This window comes from Anoplopoma fimbria, chromosome 10 (assembly GCF_027596085.1).
Source record: "Anoplopoma fimbria isolate UVic2021 breed Golden Eagle Sablefish chromosome 10, Afim_UVic_2022, whole genome shotgun sequence".
Lineage (NCBI taxonomy): Eukaryota > Metazoa > Chordata > Actinopteri > Perciformes > Anoplopomatidae > Anoplopoma > Anoplopoma fimbria.
Window position 1 is genome coordinate 10033471 of NC_072458.1, and position 21542 is coordinate 10055012.

Genomic DNA, 21542 nt, shown 5'->3' on the forward strand with positions numbered 1-21542 from the left:
CATTTCTTTGCCAATTTATTTCTCTTTTTCACTCAATTTAACAAAATATCAAAACCATCATCATCTTAACCATTCCTGGAATTTCCCTGATTTGGTCCAACTGTCAGATGCTGGGCTTGCTGGGCTTGATTTGGTAAACATTTTCTTACACTGCTATAGGTTGTGACTTTCTTATCCTCCATCCTCAGCACCATACAAGTACCAGAATGTGTAAGAGCATATTTCCAATTGCTGAAAAAGCTCCAAACCTCCCAGCTTTGGAGATTCTGATTCCAGTTTGCTTACCTCCATCTTTGGAGCAGAGATTGAGCAGATTGTGGACGGTATCCATCATCTCTTGCTGCTGTCTCTGCAGGGCTGTGCTGTTTCCTGTGGCCCGGCTCAGCTGGGCCTCTAGCTCCCCGATGACCCCGCTCTGCCTCCCCACCAGGGTCTGGAGACTCCCCTTCTCCTGCTTCAGCGTCTCCAGCTCCTCGTGGTGTCGCATCTCCATTTCTAGCATCTTCTGCTCCAGCAGGCTGAGAGAAAGGACAAAAGGAAGAGGAGTTTGTTATGGAAGACATGATTATTAAGGTCCTTTAGGGCATCCAAATCCGCTGGAATGAGATTTGTTTTAACAGATTTAAATGTATTGAATATTGTTTTGAAAGTTTTTTTTATGATAATACCAGTGATTTACTGATTATGTAACGTGTGTCTCTTCCATTTTTTTTTTTACAGCCTTTTAAAAAGGGGTCAGCCGATAAAAGCTGAAGTACTGAAATTCTTCCACTTTTGACATTTCTACTTCCTGTTGTTACTTTGTCATGGACACTGAGAGAAAATACAACCAATATGACATGCTATTTCCCAGAGAGCGATAAGGGAATACATGCAAAAGAAGTGTGCATAACTACAAATAATGATCTACATACGTTTGGTTGCTATGTATTCCCCACAAATATATAAACACACGCCTCATCATGCACTTTGCAGACTCATCTGAGGTAAATAAGTAAGCCCTTTAAGTGCGTGAGAATTACCACTGTACAATCTGATGTCTGAAAGATGATATAGGCTGACATCAAATTCATTAACTGATCACATGTTTCCTTCAATTATACATTTGGTAAAGGAAAAAGTACAGACGACACGTACTAAATGGAATAATGTCATAACTGCTGAAGCTTAGGGGAATTGCCCTGAGAAATCTTTCTACGTAAACCTCAAGAAGAAGTAAAAAAAATCTGCTCTTAAAGATGGTGTTCCCTTTTTTTTTTCCAAAGTGATTGCATGGAGTCACTATGGGCACTGCAACAGGAGATGTGGACCAAACCCTTTTAAACACTACATCATCTAAGAAAATCTCACAGCACCAATCAATGTAAAAGGACAAGATTTGGAGACCAAAAGCCACATTGTAATTGCCTGATTTTGCAACAAATGCTCAATGGTCCAACATGGAAAGGCAAGCCTCATCACAGAAAATACAAGCTTCCTATTATGATGTTGTATATACAACTGAGTATTGCTTTGGAAAATGGACAGAATATGAGAGCTGGTAGCAAGCTTTAGATTTTGGTCACGCAATCCCGCAGAAAACAGCAGTACAGACTGACTCTCCGTCTGTCCATACATCATATTTATTTCCTTCAATCTATCTTTGCTGCAATATGGATTGTGTCCAGTGTGTGAGTGTTTGGTTTGGTCCGCTCCAAGTGTTGTCTGTTTACCTGTTCTTGTCATGCAGCTTGCTGATCTCATTGGTCTGGACCATTAGCTCTTTCTCCAACTTGTTAGTGGAGAGAGAATTTTCCAGCAGCTGGATCTCAAGCCTGGATGTCTGATTCAGAACCTGCCATGACAAGAAATACACAGATATATATATACACAGGAGATGATACTATGCCTCTATACATGCTATCCTAGTTGCAGTGATATAGCTAATAGCATGCACATGTGCACCAAACCCTGAAGAGAAAAAAAATACAAGGCTGTATGTTAGGCTTTCTAGACACTGGAGTTAAAATATAAACCATCAACTTTGTTTTCATTTTGTCAAGTGGTCCCCCAACACATGGTAATACTTAGGAGATATTCATCTCTGCTATCTTTTTTTTTAAACTTTTCAAACAGTTATCTTTTTAGAGCTGGAGCAGAAATTACCCGACGCTCACTTTCCTTCACCTCCTCCTCAAACTTCTACATATAAACACTATGGGAAACTGGGCCAAAAAAGTCAAAGAAGGGATCGGCATTAATATAGCATCAGTATTGTCTTTGGCCAGTGCTCTGTAACCTTTTTTGGGGCAGTTTAATGTGGAATAGTTGAGTTAATGGTGCATAGGACGGATCCTCTCAGTGTGTGTGTGCGCAAGAGAAGGACATAAAGAGAGAGTTGAATGGGATACATCTGCGTGCCTGAGAGCATTAGCAGGAGTGTTGGAGTTTCCAATGCGTTACCTGCGTCTCAACGTTGGTTAGCTTGCGTGTCTGTTCAGCCGTCTGAGAGAGGAGGTTAGTGCCCATTTCCAACATGGCTGCGGTGTGGTTGTGGACGGCGCTCTGCTGCAGCTGAGCCATCTCTGTCTTCATTCTCTCTTTGATATAGTTCTCAATCTGTGCCAAAAAAACAAATAAATGTTGCAAAAAACAGATTAGAGACCACGGACATACAGAACAGAGTGGAAAATGGTGGTTTACAACTTAAATCAAGCAGTTTTAAATAATAAATGTGTGAGCTGGGTGCACTGATGTTTTTGAGGAATTGTTCTTGTCCCCACTTGTTCTCTTACACATTCATACTAATAGCAAGTTTTAAGGATGCCTTATAATGTACCTCAATCAAGATACAAGATTCTTTAACTGGGCTTTTAAATCAACATTCTTGTGGTCACACAATGTTGGAAAAAATGGTTTCTCATGTTGCCTACTTCTGAAGTAATGCCCAAACAAACATATTCTTTCCATCATTTGAATGGCACTCAAGTGAAGAATGGGTTTAGTCAATGTAGGCACAGCCAGATGTAGGTGGTTAGCTTAGGATGGAAGAGGCAGAGATGAACAGATATCCACCGAAGCTTGCCTGGAAATAACTCTTTCATCCTTATCTCCAAAAGCAAACAAATGAGAAGATGGAGGCTTATGATGGATACCATTCCTCAGATGGATTAACTATAGGGACCATCAGATTCTTTCAAAAAAATTCTGCACAGTAAATTGTTGATTAAAATGTTTTTTTGCCTTTCCTTTACTGAGGCTCAGATAGGTAGATTTAAGTTATCCTATTTAAGTTATCCTATTTAAGGCCTTTACACAACAGGGGCATTTTTGGGGGGCGATTAATTCACACGTCAATATATTCTTCAAACAGTTTTTGCCAATAATATCGTAACACAGAACGCAAATATTACACGGCAAAAAAAGCGATGCAGTTTTATTTTTCTTGATGAGGTTATATGTCTGAGCTTTTGCACCATGAATAAAGGCATCAACCAATAACGTGGTTCGGAACTGGTTGAGTTGTGGCAGTATTTATAAGTCAGCAACACACAGGCTTCGTAGTTCAAACCAAGACGGAAATGTATTACTCCTTTCAATCTTGACAAAGGGAACGCAGACCAGATCCGCTCCTTCGTATCAGACATATAATATTCTTGTATTTCGCATTTTCGTGTCGTTTGTTCATCATGCCTTTGGTGTGTAGAGACCTTTGTATCCTCGGGTCTTATTTTTTCTTATAAGATCATTTTGTTCCCTTGATCATTGATTTATTTGATATAGAAGTGTTTGTCTGTGCATGGTTAGAGACATGCTTTTGTTTTATCAATAAATCAGACTTGATTGGATTTTAAGTGTCCACATGCCTGAACACAGACTGAGGTGATTCAATAATTGGCCATTGGGGAGATTTTCAGTTTTTCTTTGGCTCATCGATGGGGTGTAACAGCCATGTTTCAGGAACACATCAGCCAAGACAAATCGGGGTCAAACAGCACAACATCACATGTGTTCTTAGCAACAATTCCCATCCTGTACTGTAACTTTGGTCCGGATATAACTGCTCGAGGAAAAATGGTCTGTTGGGAATTACAAGACACTTCCTCAGAAGGCAGGTGGGGACAGCCAAAGTCTCAGTTTATCTCGGTAGGTACATCTCATTGCTTTTATGATAGTCCTGAGGCCCGGTGATATGGCCTGTGTTTCTAGTAAAACATTCACCCACAGAAAAAGAGTAACCATTTCCCTGCTTTTATAAGGAATAGATGGATTGCAACATTTCGATAAATTCCAGGCTGATCAATAAGGAAACAGTGTGAACAGAGATGGATCTCTTTGCTCTTCTACAGACACAGGCAGCTCACAGCCATTTGCACTGGTCTGCCAAGTCGATTTGAGCTTTTCAGTGTTATATCCTCTCTTGGCAACAATTTTAAAGTGAAATGTAAAAAAAATTCGAGCCGGATTTCAGACATAACACTGCTTCCCTTAATAGTGCACTACACAAGGCTGATATAAGTGTCACTTTCCACATAACCTCCAATAGTCTGGCCCGAGGAATTGGAAAGAAAACAGTGGGTCTGGAATCCAAAAAGCTCAAGTAATGATGGATTACTCTGCTTGATAATGAATCAGAGAATATGATTGTGTTTGGAAATGGTTTTAAGTCCATATATAAATGTAAAATCTTTGAACCATGTAGAGGGTGTAGGTGTTTTTTTACTTCCTTTCAGGCCTAGGTTGACGAAAACTCCCTGCTTCATACATCTCACAGCAGAAGCTTTGCACTGCAGTTTACTCATCTGCTGAGATTATTGTGTCAACGGTCTGAGGACAGCGATGGGCTGTGCACAGTGTAAGTCACCTTGAGAGAAAAGGTACTGAAGGGACAAACGGCAGACAGAAACTTAAGCCCAGAGATCACTTCATGGTTTAGTGTCGTTGGGAATGTGGCTGACTCATGGCTGGACCTTGTGGGGGTCATAAATGGAAAGTACCAAGGAGAAACAAGATTACACAAACACGCCCAATCATGTAAAATCACCATTCAGGAAGCCATTAAATGGGTCGTTGTGGGTGTTGGGTTATTTTGATGGTTTCTAACCTCGGCTCCAGTTAAATGCTATTCTTTTCCAGTCACTGACTACCAACAGTAACACTTGTCAGCAATGAAAGCAAATACTCCCTTTTATTGCCAACACTGAGATGCAAATTTGCGTCAGTTGGGAATGGGATGTTGAAATACATTTGAGTGAATGATGAGAATGCAAAGGTTGCGGTGCTGTATTTTCCAGGAGGTTCTTATGTCAATGACGGATTTTCTCCGGTATATATTGTAACTTGACCATTTTTATTTGACCTGAAACTGGAACCAATTAGGCTAATTTAAATTCACTGTGCTGTTTTCTATGCATTTTCATCAAGAGATAGTTAAAAAATCAATAAAATGACCAAATTTCGTCTGATACTCGTGAATTCTTCTCACAAATGGGAATTTGACAAGAAACAGGTGTCATAGCAGTAAACGGGGCTTAAAAGCTTTATGGTTTGGTAAGCCTCGAGGTGGATCCCACCAACTCAGGGTTAAACAAAAAAAAAGGGGGTCACCTTTAACGTTACAGTCAGGTGTAAGGATTTAAGGATGATGAAGAACAGCAGCCACTGTGGACACAAGTGAAAATTCTGATATAATCCTAAATACATACCATAACAGTGGAGAGCAGTGGGTAAATTGACTGAGTAATGTTCGTTATACAGAAATATTTACATAAAGTTTGCCAAGATTAGCCACCATGAGCCAAGGGTCATTCCAGACCAAATAAGGGTTCAGCTGCAAAACCAGAGTGTACTAAAGAGGGGAATGGTTTGTTTTATTGCTTCCAAATTAAGCTTTTTATCTGATAAAGACAGAATGTGTTATTTATTCTTTCAAAGTTACAGTCTCACTTTGTAATTTGTAAAGTTGTAACTTTTGTCAAATTCCCTTCAGTGCGTGAACATTTCCCACATTAAAAATAAAGAAAATTAAATGAAACGCCACTTGATTCAAAAAAAATGTTTTGGGGTGATTCATAGGGAACATTCCAAAAGATGCAATAATACCAGGCTCAGCTTTTAGAAACTACTAAATCTAGCCTCTGGTTTCACAAAATCACTGTTTGCAAAGTGAGAGTCACATAAACACAAGTTTATGTTTCCCTAAGTGCTACTTTACATCGAGGCATAAAGGTTTCAAGCTGGTGTGTTTGGCACAGTTTCGTGTGGGCTGCCTGTGACATTACCAATGATGCTGCCGGCCATCACAACGACGGCGATCCATTAGTACCTTAACTGCTCCCTCACAACGCAGCCTACTGCATGTACAGACTGGTCCGTTTAGACAGTTTATGAGGTACAACTGGCTGTTAATCACTAAACAAGCTGCTTTGGGCAGTCTACAACACAAATGACAAGCTGTACAATGCAAAGCATGTACCTGCAGCAGGATGCCGATTTTAAGAACAGAGGGACTGTTCAACATACTGTGGGACGAGTTTTCACGGGAAAAAGGCACAAAGCTGACATCTCCCGACATATTCTGCACATCATCACGGTGCAGCTGCTAAATTGCCATCTCTTGAGAGCCAAGAACAGGATAATCCCCCAAGATGATACTCCCTGCTATCATTCTAACAGATTACTGCAAATGTTTACCACTTTTCTGACATTCCACATTTAGCCCTTCTGAAAGGGGGTCTTGATCTCTTTCTAAACAGCAGCAGCGGTGGAGCTGAGAGACTCTGTGAGAGTCAGAAAACTGTGAGTCTGGACTGTATGAAACACTTACTGCTATAGCTCTGTCACATCTCTGCTTATCTCTGTCTGGGGGTGGGGCGTGATGGTGTTACTGGGGCTCTGGGATGCGTCCTTTACGCTCAGCCCTGAATCCCTTTCAAACCACTTTAATGGACTGGAGCTGGGAGGATGTTACCCGCTGCCACCCACCCTCGAAATCAGCACCTCCTGGAGTATAACAAGCTCCCAAGGACTGAACGGCAGCGGATTCACTCTCGCCTCCTTATCGCCCACTGACAATGAAGGGTGAATTTCACACCCCTCTTTGAGACCTGGGCCTATAATTCACACTGGTAGGGCTTTAGGAGGTGTTACCCTGACTCACTGCCCTGTCACTCTCTAGCAGTGTATGATACAGATATGGGAAACTCCGCATTTTAGAAAGTTGTCTCACTCATTCACTGGCCTGTTTTTAAATCCACCTTGACAAAGTTTAAAGACTCTGTCTTAAACTCTGTCAAGATCAAGTGAGTAACAACACAGGATGAACTCACAGTTGACCTCTGTCACCTTCGCCCCGGTGGTTAACATCCAGGCATTTACTCAATTGCTGCCACATTTTTTTTTTCCTTTTATAGAATGTTGAGAGAGAGAGAGAGAGAGTGGCAGGAAGACATGAAAATATAACAAACAAGAAGATGCCTTTAGTGGACAAAATTGCAGCTCATACTTGACTCAAAAGTGGGAGTCTTGATCAACTGACCATTTGCTTAACATCTCCCCTAAATTGCACATCTCCAATCATATCTTAGCTTTCTTTACGAGGCACTCCAGGCCTGACATGCTAAGAAAAGGATTTCTCAATATAATGAAGCGGTTTGCATGGGATGGCATCTCTGCATAAATGTTTTTAAGGGCCTTATGTTAGCCTTTTACCAAAACAAAAAACAATATGTCTTTATCTGGTCTAAAGTAAGCTGCAATTGTTAGCATGTAGCTAACTAGCTTACTATCTACCGCATTGCTTCAAAGGTAAACATCATTAACTAATCAACAACATTAACAAAACATTGGTTTGTTAGGTTAAAGATTATGTTCAGCAGAGCCACCCCATTCACGACTACAACATTCACTCTGTAGTATTTGTATTATTGTATGTCTGGTATACTTTTTGAAAACCAGCCCTGCATGCTATCAGAGTTTACGCAGAATTGCTACATTAGCAGTTCTGCTCTTCATTGGATTTGAGGACATTTATGTTCCAGCAACTCTGGACAATATAACCGGAGAAAGTGTGACTTTAAGGACACTGTTTGCGAGGTATTGTGCATGTAGGAATTAAGTACCTATTTAGCCCCCCCCCCACCCTTTGTTTTTATAAGAGGAAGTCAGCAATAAATATTTTTAAAAAGTCAGACAGTAGTAAGATAGCGATAACATTAGCTTAACTTAATTAGCAAGGTAGCTACAGCTGGGAATGCACAAATCCGATACTGATATCGGGCTAATATGGACTCAAATAGCTGGATCGGATATCGGTGTCAATGGGCTCAATCAATTCAATTAAATTCTATTCTATTTTTAATCTTCAGCAGCACAATGGTAGAGCTAAGGGATACAGCTGTTAAAAGCATCACATTTTTTGTATTTGTCAGTATCAGTGGTTGCTAGAAATGTACCTCCATCTGAAATCTAGGACATTTTGAGTAGTAAATCTGCCATCTTCAGCGTATGTGCTGTGGAAGACTGGAAAGCCTACAGACATAGCAACAGTAAGGTAAGGGGGGGTTGTAGCTTAGCCAATGGTCAAATGTCAGAAACCAGGGTCTGCAGTGAGGTGGGTGGTCCAGCCCCTGCCTCATCTCTGTTGCTCTACTCAGAATACTGTTGATCTGGACGTCTTTCAGCCAGATAGACTGACTGCCATCTGAAAAACAGTGCAGCTACTGCCAGCACCCGCCACTCTAAGACTCTTTTCTCCTCTGCTTTTTCATCTTTCTTTCCTCTTTTCTCTCCTTTTGTCTTGCTGTCAAGATGCTATTGTGTTGACGTCAATTGCGTTGTCGGTTGTGCATTTCCAAGGACATAATGAGCCTTGTGTACACAACCCGAAAAAACAAACCAACCGTTTCTCTGGATAAATACTGAGTAAATCATTGTGCTTACTTGGAGGTGCCCAAAATCGTTTGGCAGGATCAGAGGCAGAGCGTTTCAAAGGTTTTCTGTCACAATGATTTGTCAACAGGGCAGACAATGAAAGAAAGTGAGAATATTTAGCAAACAGTTGAGTTGTCAAGAATTGTCAAGGTTGTTTCTCTAGAAAAACAAATCAGAACTTCTAACCTGAGGACAAACGATTAAGGCCTAAACGATTTTCCATTTTAATTTTGTCGAAATACCCTAACCCAAATACTTGTTAATCATTATCCAGTGTTAAACCACAAACTGTAAAAGCAGAGTGGAAAATGTGACGGTAAAGTTTGATTTGTTGAATTTTTCAAATGACTAATGAGCTTTGAGAGTAGCAAATTTACTTAGTTACAACAATAGAAAACCACCCCCCAAAAAAATATCATGATTTAGAAACACAAATTGCCAGTAATGTGGCTCCAATCAAATTTAAGATTTCAATGTTTACTGGGATGAGGTCAAATATCCAAAAATATCAAAGCCCTGAGAACTGAAGAGAGATTTGATGTTCTGTTTCTGTTTTCAGACTTCTTTGGAGAAAGAAATGACATATTTCAAAACATGTATATGTCAATCTGCTTTTTCTCGCACACACAAATTTGGTATTTTCAGCTTTGTCCTTAATGAAGACTAACGTATTATCACCAGCAGAAATCAATCCATATAAATGTGGATTCTAGCTTGAGGATTTTTTAAATCAAGTATTCTGACAGTATTATGTCTACAAGACATACCTTCAGTGATTAACTACGAGCCTCCGTGCAAGACCAATAAGAGAAAGTCTTGAGGTATACAAATTAAGTTTTGACATTGTTTTATGGAAAGAATTTACTTTCTCTTAGCATCAAAAAAAGAGATGGACAGAATGTTTTGCCTTGAATTTGAGTTCTTTATCACTCTGGAGCAGGCATGAGCACATCCAAAATAAATGTTTTCCTTTTCTGTTTTTGATATTGGTGCTATGCTGTGGACACTTGCATGTTTTTACGATCAAAATTCATTCCGGAAATTAATTTTCAGAGTTGGTCCAGACAGTGATAACTTTATGCTTTAACCAGATTCCAGTAGCTGCACATAAAGCTCAAGTCACAGACTGCATGTATGTAGATATTTCTTTTAAATCCCTGTAGAGAAAAGCATGAATGTGAAAGGTTTTTAAAGCGCATGCAACAAAGCATTAACATATATTGTACAGGCTTTAAGCCAAAGTCATTGCGACAGTAACCCCTGTAAAGAAAATCTCCAACACCCTTGCACCTCATTTTCCCCAATAAAATCAAGGACAGAATCAAAACTGTTAGCAGGCTTCCCTTTTTTAGAATTTATAAGCTGTATCAACACATATTTTGTGAGTTAGCCAAACTACAAAATAAAACATGTTGCAACTAAAATGCATGTGTCAAATGCATTTTTTGCATTTGACACCAGCCGAATAATGTATTTTTTTATATATTTCTTTGGAGTTGAATGCCACTTTTGATATTTAAAAATTAAGTAAGGATTATTTGATTGTGCTGTTCACAAAGCCCAGCTGAGTGATAACCAGTCAGTCAAAACATCTTGCCTTAGCTAACTGTATGATGTAGCTAGATAGCAGTTGAGCACTTACCATACAGTTGACACGAGTAGATAAATAATTTTCAGGGGCCCTCACTTATATGTTAAGTACATCACATTCATATTTCATTGTAGTTAATTGGGAGCTGAGCAACAGTGGATCCAAAACTTTCTCGCTAGCAACTTTTCAGACCCTCTTACTGGGAGCTGTCAGCTGGATGTACTGCTTTCACGGTGTTGTTTATTGCCCCCCCCCCCCCCCTGGATGGAACGCACTAGAAAAATCCTTAAGGACCCATTTGACCTTCAAACACTGTACGAAATGATACTTTCTGTCATGTCTGATTCAAACCTCTTGCAGATGCAACCATCTCAACGTCTTGTGGATTAATTCCATGTTAGATGAAAATAAATACAGTAAAGTACAACTTAAGCATGAATGTATATTTTCACAAATCCTCCAGTTACAATCCCGCTCTCTGATGTCAAAATGGGCCCAAAAATTAATCCAATTAATTATGCGTATCTGGCCGTATGGGAGAGGAAGTACTTGCATTCACCCAAGGCATGGGAATGTGTACGAAACCCAAACAACCAAACAAACTGGGACCTGCTCATTCATCTAGGTCTTAAACAGCAAGTACCAGCAGAGGGGCAGTCTGTAGATGTCGTGACGCAAGTTGTCCTGCATGGGAACCTTTCCTCAGGGACACATCCGGGAAGGAATGTCCCTTAGAATGGCCTTTTTTTGTGTTAATGCAACAGGCCATGTCAGTCTGCTCCTTTTACTGAAGCACACAGGGATGCCACAAACCGCCATCCCACAGAGGAGGCTTTTACAGTCAAATATTTGAGATAGCATTCCAGTGTAACATCTAAACATCACAGCGGGGGGATTCCTCTGCCAAGAAGCTGCAGAAGGAGATGCAATAGGACATGTTTTGTTTCAAGCTCAACCATGATAGAAACATTACTTGTGTGTGTTAAACCTCCAAGCCGGGCAACATTTCAGGAAAAAAAAAATATAGAAAATTGTGTGTGCCAGCACCACCATCTATCAGAGCTGGGGGTCTCTTCTAATCAAAACGAATGGGTGCTTAATGACAGGGGTTGTTTCCTTCAACGTCACATTTGTGTTTATCTTTCATCCCAACATCACATTAAGCGAGGACTCCGGAGTTTATAAACCATTGCTGCAGTCGTCCTGGGTTACAATCACCACAGTGAACGTCAACAGCAGCGTAGAGTTTTTCCACACTTTCTCTTTCTGCCGCTCTGTGTTATCTCCCCCATCTCTCCCCACTTCTTTCTTACAATCTCTGCTTTGCGTTGCTTCTATCACCAAAGACGGATTGACGCTATCGCTATCCGGTCCAGATTATGTTACTCACGCTGAGTCATTTTCCACTCTCACACTGTTGCTTTTGCTAGTGACAGACACCAAGCTATTTATCACATCGGTGGACACAAGAGGCACTTTTAAGTATGGATAGTAGTACATTAAGGCAGTATGGAGTATGTGTGTGTGCATGGATGTAATGCTGGCCTACATTTCTCCCTAAGCGATGCAGAAGCGACACTCAATCTAAACAAAAATGGATGAGCAGGAAGACGAGGTGCGGTAGCCAGAATAACATCTCCAGATGGAGCTGTTTCAGTCTGACCTGAGGTTCACCATGGCCGTTGGAGTGGAGGAAAGTAGATGCTGTTCTTAATGATGAAGTGCAGCTCACAGACACTTTTTAGCCACGGCAACATTAGAAACAGTTGCTGCCGTCTGGCCTTCAGCCGATGATGGATGAAAATGCTGATAACGTGCGTGTTTGTACGTCTTTATAGTCTGCTACGATACAGCTCTTCCTAGAAAAGCCTCCGGATAAGTATATTTGTGAGTCATGCATCTAAAAGAAACAAGCGCGGCAATTTGTCAGATGTTCATTTTTGGATGATTCACAGCATACTTCTGTTGGGAGATGCTAAATAACACTGAAAGAAAGAATAGGAGGGTTTAGAGAAGCATAGTGTACTGGATGCACTGTATAATCCCTGGCTTTTTCCTGCGCCCAGGTTTCTGTTTAGTTTTACGTTTGTTAGGCTGATGAGGGTCCGCAAGATGAGGCTATAAACACAGTAAAAAGCCGAGGATTGCTCAAGTGATCAAAACCAAGTGCAACTAAACTGGGATCATTGTGTTAACACAAGAAAGCAAAACAGCCTTGCACATCACACAAGAATCTTCACAGACCTCCACAACATAAACCATTCTTATGAACAAAGGCATATCTCCACCAAACACAAACGGACAACTGATCTCATCCTGTTAGCCCCTTGTACTTCAGGGGGTCGAATTTGACGGAAATAGTGGTTGAATTAAGTCTTTTGTGTTTACATCAGCAGATACTCTTTTCTCAGTTGTCATATTGTAGATGTTCAGATAAAAAATTTGTTCAGATCTATTTTAGGACTTTTCTGCCATGTTGGCTTAAAGCGTGGAGGAGAACTACGTTGACTGCTGTGAAAATGTAAAAAAAAAGGTGAATGACCCTATCTACAGCTAGTGTTTGGTTTGTCCGTTCTGGGCTACTGGAGAAACATGGCAGCGTATCATCGTGGACTCTGTGAAGAGAACCTGCTCCATGTGTAGATATAAACGGCTCACTTGAAGGTAACAAAAACACAACGATACAAATAGATCCCCTAAATGCTACACACTGGCCCTTTAAAAGTACCAGGTGCTAAATGGACCTCTGGGTTAAATTTTTATTTATTTTTTTGTCACCTGCTGTTTCCTAGACCAAGAATGAACTTTGAAACTTTGAGGCCAACGGGAACGAGAAGACTTCCAAGACAATTTAGCAAATTACCTCTTCTGGTCAAGATCATGTGATATGATCAAAAGCTTCAGAACAGCTACTTAATGGACATTTAGATTAACTTTTTTTGTCAACTACACAACAGTTCTCCACATTCCAAGGACTTCAGCTTTATACTATGACATTTAAGGTAAATGAATAATGCAAAAAATGTGTAGGTACACTCATTGTTGAGTAAGGAAATGACTGAAGACAGGAAGTCTGTTTTTGACATTGATTGACGTGATGCATTAGATGCATTAGATGCATTAGATGCATGATGCCGTCAAAATGTGACAGACTTTTTTCAGTCGTAGTAAGTAACCCCTCATTTGATCCTTTACAGGCCATCAGTTAAGCTGAAGGTCATTTCATCCAAATACAGACTCACGTGTACGTCAAACGATGTCTTGAACAAACGTGTGCAGAAATGGACATTAAAGTGACACAGATCTGTCTGCACACACATGCAGACATCCACAAACACACAGGCCTCTGGAGGGTTAGCCTCTCCAAAGCAGAACCACTGCAAACATGTCAATTCAAATAAACATCAAGAGCCATTTGTAAGCATTTGTATTTGGGTTGTAAACGCAGACTCAAAAAGCACATCCATCTGTTCGATCAATGACAGATTTATGAGCGACTTCCTGCAAGGTCAACGCACAGCAGCACATCTTAGGGACCAGTCTGTCGGCTACTGTGATACACTTGTACTTTGGAGGAGCGATAACTGTAGGAATACGTTAGTTTGATTTTCCATCGCTGTTAAAATCAATGGTGAAAAACAAGAGGATCAGATCCCAAAACAATCACATTCAACAGCAATTTTTCATTGCAGTGGAGAGTATTTACTAGCCTGACAAAGAGTTTGAGCTTTGAGAATTAGTTTCGTGACCTCGTATCCTTGTCTGACTAATGCCAAAAAACTTCAGTCAGGAGGAACACATTTCGTGTCCTGAAAGCACATTCTATGATACCATTTGAGGTCAACAAGCTACCGATCTGCACCAGTCATGTTTAAGTGTTCTTGTCACTTAGAGTGTAAAGTGTGCCAATGAATGAGGCAGCAGATGCCAAACATATCAAATGTATCAAATATCAACATGTATTGCTTTAAAATGTAACAGAAACCTGAGGCTAAATCAAGGACACTAAAATTCAATAAGTCAACAAGTCAATTCAATTTTTATATTCAAGGTAATTTATGCCAGTCAGAATGAGTGATGTGTGACAGCTTGAAGTTATCTTATTAAGCAGTGATCACAATCAGTTTCCACTTATTGGGGTATAATGATTCTCAATAGAAAAAGTAAATACTCTACTGGTAGAACCTAAACCTCTTAACCAGGTATCGAAATGGATATCAGGCAAGACAAAGCGTTTCAATCCCTAGTGTGAATCTTCATCAAAGCACGCAACACAAATGGTGTGCAGCAGGTGTTTTCCATCAGCTAATCACCTGCTGTGACATCACTGACTGGGCCATCACCAAAAGCACAACGAGCTGAGAGGACGAAGGAAGAGAAATGCGGTGAAAGGTCAACAATGTGAATGATTTTATGAGGACTTTTGACATGCTGTGCAATATGTTTTGAGGGTGTTATTTTTGAACAGTGGAGGGGGACACATAACACACTTTACTGTGTCACGTCTGTAGTTTCTATGCCAACTCAGGCCCTGGGGCTGAATGTGAGAAGCCTGGCTCGAGTCCCAAACAAGGCAAACACAGCTCTGAAGCAGGGCCAGCAGTGTGTTTTCAGAACATATATGCAGATTTGGTGATTGGTGTATTTGTGCCTTTATATCAGTATTTCCTCTTCCCATTGCCATTTTGCTGTCGCAATTATAGGTTTCACTTGTTTCACTGACAGCGGGGCTTTGCTTCAATTGTCAGTTTTGGCTAGGTGTGCACAATTATAGCCAACATTTTGAACAGACTAATTCATTGATTTTAATGACAATGCAACATTTACTTTTTTCTGTGATATATATATATATATATATATATATATATATATATATATATATATATATATATATATATATATATATATGTCAGGAAGAATCTCAGGAATATTCAACCTAAGTTTTGCAGGCTACATTCTACTATACCATTCTAAGTTAAATGCAACAATCTGGTGCACTTAAAGAAAAATAAATAGGCTAGATAAACAACTTGTCTGTTTGCTCTAGTAAACAATTTAAGTATTTGACAGTCGCGCCAAGAGCCCCGTTTGAGAGAAATCCGGGGAAGTGGCGTGAAACTTCTGGACCTAGACGCTTTTCGGACAACTCCCGATTGCAGACTAAGAGCCACGTTTATAAAAGCCTGGTTTATAAACGGGTAGCAGCAATGTGTAGCAAACCGCAGCCAACGCTGTGACAACCCCCTTCTCCCCCTCAAACAACTGCATGTTGCGAGACTGAGCTTGCGTCTATGCTGCCGATGAAAACCTAACATTCCCTGATTTTGCTGCTTCAAAATAAAAGCTATGAAATACTTACATGGATAAACTGAGACATAGCACCCTGAATTGTTCAAACCGCCCACACAAAACATGCTTAGTTCCAGACTGTCTACCATAACGATGTGTGGGTCTCACATTGCGAGTTAATAAATCACACTAATATTCACCCACCAATTCTCCTGACTCACCCACAACACAGGACACAAAAAGATTAAATAAACAAGTGAGGTAATTCTTGGATGCGACACAGAGTCTTTAAGAGTGACTCCTATCCCACCACCACAAGAACAAAACAAAAATAGTGGAGCCATCCATTAGTCATTCGAACATCTATCTAGCCCCCATAGCGGGGGAGTAAAGCAGTTTATTTTTCAGCCAGTATCTTGCACTATCTCTTTCTTTCTTTTTTTCACCTTTACTCGCTTCCTGTCATCAATTTTCCACAACTCTGACTGATTCTGCAGCCCTCACTTTTCAGATTCAAACAACTCTTTCAACCATCTGATTGCGATTCTTTTTGTTTTCATTCAATATGAAATCGTAGCAACATCAAATCCGCTGAGGCTGAACTCCTAAAAAACAAAAAAAGTGAAACAGTTCTGTCCTCTGGAAGGCTCCCCAGCGTTGACAGACAAAGACAACCACTCAGAAAGCAACATCTGCCGGGGAGAGTCGGCCTCAGAAGCAGCATGTGGGGAGGCTTCAGGAATTTTTTCTCCCCACTTCAGACTTGATAGTATTTACATATAGAGATACAAGTTGATGGAACAACAGAACTTACAGTAAACTTCTAAAATTGATGAACATAAAATGAGGCACATAGCGAGAGTTCATTCCAACTTGCAGTGAATTTAGTTTATTCTCCTGCTCCAACAGGCAACACATCTGACATGCATGTTTTCTCTGAAGAAAAAAAAACAGCGACTGACATGTAACTGTAAATTCACACTGTGTGGACATCCTGCGGTATCTGTTGCAAGCGGCTCAAATTCTCAAACGCGGTTTGGTTTCTTAATGCCGTTTCAGTTCCCTCGACCTTCATCAAACCTCGATTTACAGCGCACAATCTGAATGAACCTCAAGCCTGGAGGAAAATAAATAGCAGCAGATACGGGTGAGTAATATTATCATCTGCTCTGTTTATCAAGAGTCATTATAAAACAAAAATACAACCAAGATTACAGCCGGTTCTGGGACAGAAACAAGTTCAAACACAGTTGTGATTTGCTGCAGGACGTGATAACACCACTATACTTGCCCGCTAACTGCGAGCTCAGATTGACTGTAATGTCTAATGTTTCGCTCCATCTAACCTATTACTATCTAATATTTGGCTCATAATCACTCAACCTTTGCAGTGGCAGAGATACAACCATGAACCTTGTGCTTTTGGCAGCTCTTCTGACCATAACTTACACTCTCAGTACTAATGACTTCCACTTGCCTGCCCGGAATAATATTATTTATACTCATTCCTTCGAATAAAGCTCTTGCTCTTGTTCCACTCATTTTAAAAGAAAATATTTAAATGCCACAGTCAATATCACTGCAGAGCCCTCACATTCACAATACATTTAAGCTGCTATAATCTATTTCTTTGTATTAACAATGGATCAAATGACCCCATGTGTGGGACTGGCTTGTCATAGTAACTTGCCTCTGCACTATACTTTTGCTCTGGCTTATGCTTTGAGATGCTTGTTTAAGAAAGGAGATGCACTTATGACTTCTGGTGACTAGTAGTTCTCTTGAATACCTATGTTGAATACACTTCCTGTAAGTCGCTTTGGATAAAAGCATCTGCTAAATGACTGTAATGTAATGTAATGTAATGTTATGTCTGCCGACAGCATAGGGTCTCTAGGTAGCACAGTGCTGCTTATAATGGTGCTAATAGCTAACGTTAAAGGAGGTAACATTAAGTTACATTATCTGTATTCAAGCTCTACTCAGAAAACCAATGTGTTCAAATGTAATCTTGTAAAATTGAGTTTTCGGAAAGAAACTTTACAGTTGTTTGAAGGAGATGTTCTCAGAGTCATATATATAAGATATTAGAAAGGGAATTATGACCTATTTAACTTCCTAAAACTAGCTATAAGAAGCTTTAAATACTTAAATAAAAATACTAAAGCCAAGATTTGTTTATTCAAAGCAAACATTTACATACAACATACAATCATTTATTCCCTAATGAATTCAATTGTGAGTTTTATGTAAGTAACCACTATAAATGACAAAAACAAAGGAAAAGGAAAAAATTGGACCTCGGGATGGTTGAAATTATTTTGGGGGGCGGTCCAAGGATGGTGGTGAAAAAAGTTAGTCCTGGGGAATCTGCAAAAAATCTAAATTGCTTTTGCTACATGTCCAGTAGCAATCAACAGGGAGACAAAATAAGCAATTAATTAGTGAACATAGTGGAGCATTTAGCAGCTTAAGAGTCAGATACGTCACTCCGGAGTTGGTGGAGACCAAAAACAGAGCTAAAATGAGAGAGAATATTCACATTGAACAGGGTGCTGGAGACTCCAAATTATTGCAAATGTTTCTCTGTATTTGTTAAATGGTAATAGTATGTTTTATTTTGGGTCTATAGCTTTTTTTTCTCCCTCCAAGTGGCCTAAAAATATCTATTAATGCAGGTTAAAGAGATCACTTCCATACCTGAATTACACAAGTGCTGAGCACTGACATTCATTAAACCTTGAGAAACCTAATGAAGAAAAATTTGCAACATTACTGGGAGTGCCCGTGGAAACACAAACCTATCAGAGGAAGCTCTCGATTTATTTCACAGATGTATCAGTGGGTGCCAAGCTACAAGATTTTTAAGCAACAATGTTTCAGAAGGGAAATCATAAATCCTGCATGCATTTAGCCAAATGTATAACCTTATAATTAAAAGAAAATAAATCTCCTATAAAGTGCCCACCAGAGAGCGATTCACTCAGATGAGTGATGGGAAGGGAACCACATGCTTGCTTTATAGCTACAATAAGGTAAACTAGACGGATTCAAGACTCAGAGAAAAAAAATCTATGTTTCTTGAGCTTTAAAGAGACATAGGTGTACAAAACCTGCCTGCCCAATATCAAAACTTCCAGCATGTCTGAGGCCACCGGCTATACTGAAATATGATTTATTGAAAAAGGGGGGTCTCAAAACAAAGTGGCTTGCCATATTGACCGTGACAAAACTACTAATTGCCCCCTTTTCCTGAAAATCAGGCACATTAACAATGTTGGGCTCCATTTTCACGTCCTTAATGTTTTTCCCTATTCCCATGACGTGCTAAGCAGAGAGCTCTGTTTCCTTTTCACTTTTAGACATAGTGCGGCCGAGACAACTTTTTTTGGAAGCTGTTATTGTAGTGTCCTTCAGCAATTTCCATGGTTTCCTTTTTACAAGTTTTTGGGGTCAGCAAGGAAGAGCTTTTTATTCCTCGGAGCATTTCTTAGCCTTTCTGCATCATCCGATTGTTGGTTTTGGCCCACATTATCAGTGAAAATAAACACTCATAGAGGCACTCACCCCTAAAATAGATAGCTTTCTCCTTGGATCCCCAGGCATGCTGTGTGGCCCTCTGATAGCACTAAGTAGAGAAACATATTCACCCCTTTCTTGTATGAACTTCCAGTATGGAAGTGAAACAAGCTGTTGCCCACATGTCAGTATATCCTTTTAAACCCCTGTTATTGCAGCACTGTCATGTTCGTCGAGCGGCAGAATGATGGGAATTTCACAGGGATGAGACAACGCCGATAGCTTTTCCCCACCTCCCTTTGTTGAACAGCTTAATTTGGCACAGGCCGTCCTTCTCAAGAAACACTGCTCCCAACCACTTTCTGCTGTCTCCACCAGGAGGGAAACGACAAGATCTATTACTTTCACTCCCAACAGCAGAAACAAAATTTGGCTTGCTAAACTTCTATCTTTGCCAAATTTTCGTCTTCCTCGACGTATAAGAGAATTAAAAAGCATGTTTTCAAAATGTGCCGTGAGATGTGTGCTTCATCCTAAACAATGCAACCTTTTCTTTATCTTGAATAACCATTCTATTCTCCTGAGCTCCATTGTCCTTCAGCTCAACAAAAAGCCCAGCAGCCTTGTAACAGGCAGTAAAAATAATGATGTATTACACCAATCAGTCCATTTACTACCTGTGGGAAGAGCTTTGTTTCAAAACTCAATACTTCTTTTGGTAATGACGGATTTTGTCAGGTACTAGAGCTGCTTTTCGATCCTTTATTGCTCAGGATTAATTGGACAATTTAGCACATTACCCATTTAACGTTATTCCGGGAAAGCTCCAGTAGTTGCCCAGTTCAGAAAACCTGATATTTAAGAAATGTGGCTTTTTCAAAAAAGGGTTTTATATAAAATATTCATATCTATATTGCTTGAATTATGGGATTGAAAAAAAGCATTGTCATTTAAATAGCTATTGATATTAAATATCAGGTATGGAATCAGTACTATTGTTGAAAATTAAAGATTTATACCACTCATGTCTGTATAGCCAGAAGAGAGTTAGCTTAGCATATAGACCTGAGAGAAGGTGAAACAGCTAGTTTCAAAGGAAACAAATTTGACACCTACTTTATATCTAATTTATTTAATCTATACAAAAAAACAACGTGCAAAAATGACAGGTTTCGGTTTTACTCAGTGTTATGTGCCAGACTTCTTGTTGGCCCTGGATCAATAACTTCCAGGAAGTCTCCTGGCTCCGGCTTCTATTAAACAGACAGATATTAGAGTGTTTATTGATCGTCTCATTTGACTCTCAACAGGAAAGCAAATTAAAAAACTACTTTGCTGATATGTCCAACTATTTATTTATATCACTTTGTTGACTGCTGGCATAAACCTTAAGCTTCAACTGTTCAGGTTGTTCCAAAGTCTAAAAGACCAAAGGGGAGCAATCCTTCACCATGAGGGCTTGTAGACTTGTGGATTTTGGGCTTTTGTTCCTGAATTTCTATTCTTTGTCCGACGAATCTAAGATAACTGTTTTTGATTGATTCCTCCAACGATCAACAACTTCTGTTGGGTCTGCCCAAAATCATACAAAACTGATTTTGCCCAGAATTTTTCTGCCGCTCTTTAAGGCCTTCATTTTGCAAAGCATATTCTGTCAAGAAAGATGCTACACAACTAAAGGTTAATTGGTATTGTTTTATGTAGAAAGTAGCTTGTTTTCTGCTGCATCTTCTCGTTGATAGTAAAGCCTTCTCGCCTTGCAGGCAGGCAGGGAGGTAATTCTTGGACAAATACAAGTCACCTTTGACTGGTCAGGAATGTTATCAGGGTCCATATACTCTACCTCGGGTTGAGGAAGGAAAGATCGCAGACTTGAAAAGCTTCCCCAACAGCTGTTTGCTGCATCACTCTCTCTGTCTACCCCCCACACTGGACTGAGCACCCAGGCTCCGGACTGCTATCTGGAAAGGTCTCCCAACGTACGTCTCTTTCATCAGGAGCTGGAGCAACATCAGGGACAAGCAGTTAAAAAAAAGAAAAAATGCTGGCGTGATTAAGATAGATAGAGTGGCCCGGACACTTAATCTTCTGTCCAATGAAAAATGTTAACTGCATCCCGATGTTCCCCCCCCATGCAGTGCAATTAGGCTGAATTACCACTGTGTGTTTAAGTGTCCCCTCTGTTCTGTCTGCACCAATTCTTTTCTTGTGCTAATCTTTTACTTGTTACTGG

At 40.0% G+C, this 21542-nt stretch overlaps 1 protein-coding gene across 1 annotated transcript in view; it reads right to left on the reverse strand.

Annotated features, from left to right (window-relative positions):
- Window positions 1-21542, reverse strand: part of angpt1 (angiopoietin 1) — a 57852-nt gene that overhangs the window by 31986 nt on the left and 4324 nt on the right. Inside the window, exons 2-4 of the mRNA XM_054605660.1 lie at window positions 2443-2598; window positions 1713-1834; window positions 286-518 (exon numbers count right to left, since the gene is read on the reverse strand). Coding sequence (XP_054461635.1) covers window positions 286-518; window positions 1713-1834; window positions 2443-2598 — 511 coding nt within the window. The remainder of the gene's footprint in view (window positions 1-285; window positions 519-1712; window positions 1835-2442; window positions 2599-21542) is intronic.